This window comes from Lissotriton vulgaris, chromosome 2_1 (genome assembly GCF_964263255.1).
Source record: "Lissotriton vulgaris chromosome 2_1, aLisVul1.2, whole genome shotgun sequence".
Taxonomy (NCBI): Eukaryota; Metazoa; Chordata; class Amphibia; order Caudata; family Salamandridae; genus Lissotriton; species Lissotriton vulgaris.
The window spans coordinates 353,798,226-353,806,208 of NC_141687.1; the positions used below are offsets into that span (position 1 = coordinate 353,798,226).

The window sequence follows — 7,983 nt, forward strand, 5'->3', positions numbered from 1 at the left end:
TGTCCCTCCACTGATACGGTATATGCCTGTAGATGGAACAAATTTGTGGCATGGTGCACAGCAAAGGTTCTTGATCCCCTTTCTGCCCCTCTTTGAGAAGTTCTGTTGTACATACTCTCTTTGGCCCAGCAGGGCTCTGCTATGGGCACCCTTAAGAATTATTTTTTAGCTATATCGAACTTTCTGATACTTCCAGATCAGCCCTCTTTGTTCAAATCTCCCATTGTTAATAGGTTTCTTAAGGGCCGTACTCACTTGTTTCCTCAGTCTCCTTTCGTAATGCCCCAATGGGATTTAAATTTGGTTTTGACTTTTCTTAAGTGTACTCCCTTTGATCCTCTTCATAATTGCCCTCTCAGGCTTCTAACCCTTTAGACTGCTTTCCTCATTGCCATCACCTCTTCTCAAGCTCCAAGCTCTGTCTTACAAGCCTCCCTATATGTCTGTCCATCCAAATAAAGTGGTGCTTCAAACAAAGACTTTGTTACTCCCTAAAGTGGTCAATCCATTTCATGTGGGACAATCAATTACGCTGCCCACATTTTACCCACTCCTGCATCCCTCCAAGGAATAGGAGAGACTCCACTGCTTGGACCCAAAACGTGCGATGTCTCTTTATCTTGATCATACCAAAGACTTTGGGGGGGATGATCAACTCTTTATTGGCTATGTGTGTGCCAAGAAAGGTCGGGCAGTACAGAAAAGACCATCTTTTGACGGTTTGTCCTCTGCATTAAATTGTGCTACGCATTGACAAAAAAGGAACCTCCTGTGGGGTTACGTGCTCTCTACTCAATCAATCAATCAATCAATCAGGGGGTTTATAAAGCGCGCTACTCAACCGTGAGGATCCCAAGAGCAACAGCGGCAACCATTGCGTTAGCACGCAGAGTCCCAGTCCCGGATATCTGTTGGGGGCAACGTTGGCATCCCTGCACATGTTTACGAGACCATACTGCCTGGACAGCCAATTCCGGAGGGACGGGGACTTTGCCTCTTTAGTCCTCCAAGACTCACATGTGTGATCTTGGTTCTCAGACCCTCTTCCTGGGTTGGCTTTGCTGGGGTATGGTAGAGATATAGCTGTAGATTCCTTACCGCCCCTCCATCCTCCCGCTCTGCCAACTTATTTCTCGGGATCCGCTGAAGAGCCATAGTTTTGACGCATCAGGGTTTAGTGTCTTTCATGGCTGTGCGCTTCTGGCGTGGAAAGTCATGTTAAGAACGTACGTCAGCGCTCCCGGGGAACATCTATGTAGGTCTAGCAACATCATTCTGGCACTCACGAAGCTGATGACAAGACGCGGAGTCAACTGATGCCACCTACCGACACGCAGGGGTACTGCTAATTAAAGATCTCCTGATCCAGACTGACGCCTGGCCGAAATTCCAAGGTAAGGAATCTACAATTAGAGTATGTCTCTGCCAGACACATCATTACCGAAAGTAAGTAATTTGTTCAATGTGCCTCCCAATTGACCGTGTGTTTTCTCTGGCAGGGGCAGTCAAGACCGACCTATTACGCTACGTGAATCCCTGGTTGTTGAAAGTTTTCATTGGTGCCATTTGCCGTCTCTTCTTCCGAGACAGTGAGAACGGAGCCCAGACATCAATCCACTGCGCCGTGCAAGAGGGAATCGAACCATTCAGTGGGCGCTACTTTGCCAACTGCCAAGTGACGGAGGTGCAGAGCCATGCCAGAGATGACGCAGTCGCCAGAAAACTCTGGGAAGTCAGCGAGGCGTTGGTGGGCTTAACTGAATAAATCTGCGGGAGAGTGAGATTGCCAGTGCTGTTCACTATGCAGAAACGCCTTCCCTTACCTTGGATTCCATCTATATGGACTACAAATACCAATATTCAAAGATTATTCTGTGCTTTATCTTTGAGTGGAACATTAACGATGTTAGTAAAGTACTTCTGCAGACGTATGGAGCTCGAGTATCCAATCCAGCCAATTTCTTGATTGATATTAGTCGTAAGCCACTTTTGGCAGACAAAGTAGTTCAATACCGTTTTCCCGATCACCACTGAGATCCTTTCTTAGAATCTAGAGCAAATGTACTAAGGTATTTACAGTTGCAAAGGATCCAAGGTACAAAATTAGACCCTTTTTTACAGTAAAATAGATTTTTGGTATGTCCCAAATCGAATTGTGATTCAGTAGCACGTTACCGAATCGCAGTTTGCGTATGCAACTACATACGAATCACTATTTGGGAGGGACAGGTTTAGTACATAGTTATACAACAAAACTTAGTGGTAGTGTTCCTCACTCAGAGAAAACGTCCGCACCTTCTGTAAAGATTATTCTCACTGAACATATTATGCATGAAGTATCAGAAAGAGGTGCACTGCGAACTTGATAAAACACCCACCACCAGGGGTGTTTGAACAATGCAACTTAATGCAAGTGCCCGGCAGTGGAGACGTGACGCTGGTGAGAACGAACGTAAAGGGCATATCTCTACAACTGTCCCTATGTCTTATAACACTCTTCGTGGGGCCTAATATTCTGAAGGCACAAAGGTGGAACTTATATCTGAAATAGCTCGCTGTGATCACCACACCTAATAGGATCTTTAATATCGACGCTTCATACTTGTATCTTTTGAAACATAGACCTCTCCGACGCCAGACCTGTATAGACTAACAAAGATAGCCTTGAAAAAGCCCTGGAGAGGGCGAAACACGTGTCGGCAGTGTAAAGCTGGAAAACTTTTACTATGTTTGACTAATAAAGAACTTGAAGTAAAACATTTGTTTTTGGATCCATATTTTGAAGCTCCTATTGAATCTACGGTTGAAGTTGGTGTAACAACCTTGGAACAATACCATTATCCTATGGAAATGCGTCTTTGAAAATTGACTTTGTGGAGGGTGCTTGTGCAACTTGGTTGTCTTTTGATTCGAGGTTTAGTACATAGGTTTGTCCGCAAAATACCACACTGATTGCAAAAACACTGCTCACAAATTGGTACCATTGTTTAGCATATCTGACCCATAGTCTTTTATCACAGATTTGCATGTGGTATCTACGTAGTGGAGAGAAATTATCCATGACTGTTCGTCTCGAAATAATGCAGAAATGTATGTTGAACATTTTGTTTTTGCATAATAAGGAATGGCAACATATCAACAGAGAGATAGCATTAGAAATGTGAGCTTATTTTACGCGAATAAAGCCCAGTTACAAAGGCTATACTTGAAAGTCTCATCAAAAGGCAAGTTTTGCAGTTACTTCGTAAGAACCAATTATAAATGCACCTGTAATTCTTATGTGACCATCATAAAAGTTCTTTTGTTTCTCCTGAAGCACTCTGCTGGGGAAATACTATGAATATTTACTCGCGGAATTGGACATAGAATTACAAATTCTTCTAGTAATTTTTAATTTCTGAGTGGACGTTAAAGGCCCTACTTGTAATCCCACGGTAACTCCAGGTATCAGTAATTAGGGATGAGACGGATTTAATGGGCGGGTTAGAGGAATACGTAGAACAAGGAGCATAGTGTTTGAAGCAATAGTGCCACCAAACACAGAAATCAAAGTGTGTATCTCTTTATAATGATCTTCATCGTTCTCTCTGCTGTTTTCAGGCCTCTTCATGACTTTCTGCGGAAATCTAAATATTATTTTTGAATCTGCTATAACCTATATAAAAACGTTATCATAATACATGTTTTTTTTTATTTAACATTTTTTATTGCACAATTCGGTACAGAGGAAACAGAGAAGAAAAAAACAAAATGCAAAATGGTATTTGGTCCATAACAAATAAAAAAAATGAAGAACTAACTGGCAGAATGGAGCAATAAAAACAGATACAAAAACATAGCAATAATGAAAGACCAATATCGCTGCAGATACATTCATCAGGATAAATACCAGACATTCAAATATTAAATGTACCCCAAATTCTTTCACATGTCATTAAAGAGCGAGTGCCTCTTGTTTTAGCCAAGGCCAATTCCATGGAGTATATATCGTTAATCATTGTCCACCATTCCATGATATGTGGGGGTTTAGGGGAAATCCACGCCCGTACAACAGCTAATTTGGCGCACGATAATGCAATAGTGACTATGGCTTGCTGTGAAATAGATGTAGTATGAATATCAAGTAATACAGAGGATGCTGTGAGGAGGGAGGGGGCGAATCAGTTTTAATTTCAGAATTTTATCCAATGCAGACCAGAACTCCGATAGCACGGGACAAGACATCAACATATGTTCCAGATCTGCTGCAGCAAGACTACATTTCGGGCATTTGGTTCGATCGCTATACAAGGTATTATTAGCATATTTGGATATCCCATCCGGTGTATGGTAAAGCATGCAGGTAGTTTTGAATTGCTGTAGCCTTAAACTTGAGGACTGAACTAAATGATTAATGTTATGGAGAGATGCGGTAATCATGGAAGGGGTAATATTAAGCCCCAACATGGCATTCCATTTTAAAGCTAGTTTAGAACAGTCATTGGTTTTGTAGGTAATGAGACAACTGTAAGCTATACTAATTAAGGATTCATTTAATCCCAAATATCAGAATCAAATACTTCTTGTAATCTCATTTTACGAATAAAAAAATCATAAATTTGCATATATTTAAATCTCATGGTTTCTGTGATTTTATATAAATGTTAGTGTCTCAAAGCTTAAAAAAACACGGGTGCCAAATAGATCCTCAAGTACCTTTATACCATGGGTGCGCCTTGTATTTGTCAAGTTATCACTGAATATCCCAGGGAGTCCGGGATTACCCCACAGAACCAATATAGAGTGAAAAAAATAAGTTTTACAAAAGGCCAATATATTGAGCCATATCTTAACCGAATCCCTGGCAGTCTTAAATTTGACTCTTTTAAAGTATTTGGGGTCATTGACTCTTAAAAGAAACATATTAGCGTCCGAATTTAACATAAAAATATAAAAATAAGATTGATTATCAGTGTTGAGTAAGCAACGTAAGCGACTGATGAAAGTTGCCCAAAAATATAATTTAAAATCCAGGAAGTTAAGTCCCCCGTCATCTAAGGAATTTTTAAGTAGTGACATAGAGCGACGGGCTTTGCGATATCCCCATATAAAGCTACTAAAAATTCCGTCGAGTTTCCTGAAAAAAAGATTGCTAAAGGAGAGGGGGATTGACCGAAATAAATAAAGAAATTTGCGGAGTATTTTCATTTTAATTAGATTAATTCGACTAATGATATTTAAGGGGAGTTTGTGCCATTTTTTTAGTTCCAAAATAGTAGATTGTACCAAAGTGTCATAGGTAATTGTGATTATCCCGGTAATTTTTGCTGATAGTTTGACGCCTAAATATGTAGAAGTATGACATAAACCCGACACTGTACTTGATGGTTTGTAGTTAGCAATGACTTGAGTTTTATTTAAATTTAATTTATAACCAGAGACCGCGCCGAACCCACTTGCCTCCAAAGTTATTTCACGTAAAGCCTTCACAATATCCGTGGAATAAATAGCAATATCATCGGCATACGCCGTAATTTTCAGTGAGTGGGGGTCAAAGCTGAAAGGTATTATACAAGATTGTGATTGCAGAGCGTGAAAAAATTGCTCCATTATAAGAGCGAATAATAAAGGCGACAAGGGACACCCTTGGCGTGTACCCCTGTGTATGGAAAAGATAGTTGATGTCAAGCCCGCATAGCTGATTCTCGCAGTAGGGTTGTCATATAGGGATTGAATCCACAATACAAAATGACCGCTAAAGCCCATGGTTGTAATTACTGACCAGAGATAATCCCACCCCACTCGGTCGAAAGCCTTCTCCTCGTCCAGAAGGATCATACCGAGTGGGGAGGGATTTGTCCCTGCTATATCGAAGGCAGTAATAGCCATGTTAATATGAGCTGTTGTGTCTCTGCCGATTACAAACCGGTGCTGCTGTGTGTTGACTATCTTAGGGATCAATGGAGCCAACCGTGTGGCCAGTACTTTTGCAAATACATTTGCGTCTGTATTTATAAGCGAAATGGGGCGGTAAGAACCGCATTCATTATCCGGCTTATCCTTTTTCAAAAAGAAAATTAGCTTGGCGGTGTTCCAGGAGTTAGTTGCCTTCTCATTCTCTCCGATGTAGCAAATAACTTGATGAAAGAGTGGGGCTAACTCATCAATACAGGTTTTATAAACCTCTAAAGGTAGAGCGTCCTCCCCACCTGCTTTTCCTGCTGGTAGAGCCAAAATTGCTTGTTGAATCTCTAATAGGCTGACAGGATCAGAAAGTTGGTTAAGTCCTAAATGATCGAATTTTTCTAGAATGTGGCGATCCAAATAAGCCTGGATACTAGCCGGAGTAGGGAAGTTTTCTGGCGTATATAATTTCTTATAAAAATCCCCAAATTGTTCTATTATCTGTAAGGGTTGATCAAGTATAGTATTATTAGGACCTTTTAAGCTTTTAATCAGATTATTAGCTCTCTCGTCAGCAACCTTATAAGCTAGGAGTTTCCCTACTTTGTCTCCACTTTCATATTGCGCAATATGAGATTTATGTAACTTTATACTGCTTTTTTCCCGAAGTATAGATTTTAGAGCAGCTTTTAAGTGTCCTAGATTAAGTCAGAGTTCAAGCACGTTGGGGGAACCTGTACGTAGAGCGTCAGCCAATAAAAGTTCGGCTGAGAGAATGTTATTAGCTAGGTTTTTATTAATTTCTCGGCGTTCAGAATTTTGTCTAAAAAGAAATTGCTGGGTAAACCCCCGGATACTAGCTTTACAGGCATCCCACACAATAATACAGGAAGTCAAGTTGAGATTATTTTGGATAAAGTCTAAAATATGAGTCTTGAGTTGAGAAATAAATTCTGTATTAGTAAATAAGTGCCTGGGGAAGGAGAACATCCTAGGGATAATATGGATTTGAAGAATAGTAAACGAGAGCAAAATAGGATTATGGTCCAAAGTAACTCGGGGGCATAACGCAATAGAGCTAGTATTTAGTATATTCTCAGATGCCCAGGCCATATCAATGCGAGAGCACAATTTGTGAGGGGCAGAATAGTAAGTATAGCCGGCCAAATTAGGGTGGATGCTGCGCCAAACATCTCTAATATTATGAATACGCCCTATTTCCAAGATCTGTGCATGCGTTGAAAGGAACCGTGTCTAGTAGTATCCAATTGATAGTCCATAATACAATTAAAATCCCCATGATGACTAGTTCCCCCTCCAAATCCAAAAGTTCAATATTCAGTTGATCAAACAAATAAGAATCATCAAAATTAGAGCCTTAAACCACACAAAATATGAGCTTACATCTTTCAATTGATAGTTGCACAATAGCCCATCGCCCACTTTTATCAGAGATAGTTTTAAGGGTTTCTACTCTAAGGCGTCGGTCTTTAAGAATAGAGACCCCCCCTAGTTGAGGCATTGAAAGTAGAACAAATAATAGACTCATAGCCGAGTTGCCCCAGTAGCTTCCTGTCTTTGTAAGCAATATGGGTCTCAGATAGAAAAATAAAATGCGGGTCGTACAGTGCTAACTCTTCACAAACTAAACGTCTTTTATTTCTATTATTGAGACCTGCAACGTTCCAAGCCAGACATTTTAGCAACAACATTCAAATGTTTTTAAATGTCTCTTTTCATTCTGCAAAAATAAAACGGATAAACCTCTCACTGAGACATCACACCAAACCCCTGACCGAGTCGTTTTTTCTTTTAAATCCAGCCCACCCAACCTTCCACTGAGAAACCACCCCCCCTCCCCTGACTCCCTCACCTCCCTCAGGAGGGAACACCCCTCCGTGAACCGCTGACGCTGACTTGGCAGCTACCCTAGGAGCAGCAAGGGGCTCAACCTGCTACCCAACCCTACCCGAAAATATATATTCAGAGAAAAAAAAAAGAAGAACAAATCAAAAGAGAAAAACCCAGGTAACATTCACTATTAGAAAGTTCAATTATTCATACTCTGAATTAAGTAAATGAAGAGAGCAGACTCTCAGC

The 7,983-nt window shown here is 40.7% G+C and overlaps 1 protein-coding gene across 1 annotated transcript in view; it reads left to right on the top strand.

Annotated features, from left to right (window-relative positions):
- DHRS13 (dehydrogenase/reductase 13) overlaps window positions 1–7,729 on the top strand; it is a 154,761-nt gene extending 147,032 nt beyond the window's left edge. Inside the window, exons 5-6 of the mRNA XM_086955137.1 lie at window positions 1,500–2,229; window positions 2,915–7,729. Coding sequence (XP_086811263.1) covers window positions 1,500–1,765 — 266 coding nt within the window. The 3' untranslated portion in view covers window positions 1,766–2,229; window positions 2,915–7,729. The remainder of the gene's footprint in view (window positions 1–1,499; window positions 2,230–2,914) is intronic.
- The last annotated feature ends 254 nt before the right edge of the window (window positions 7,730–7,983 follow it).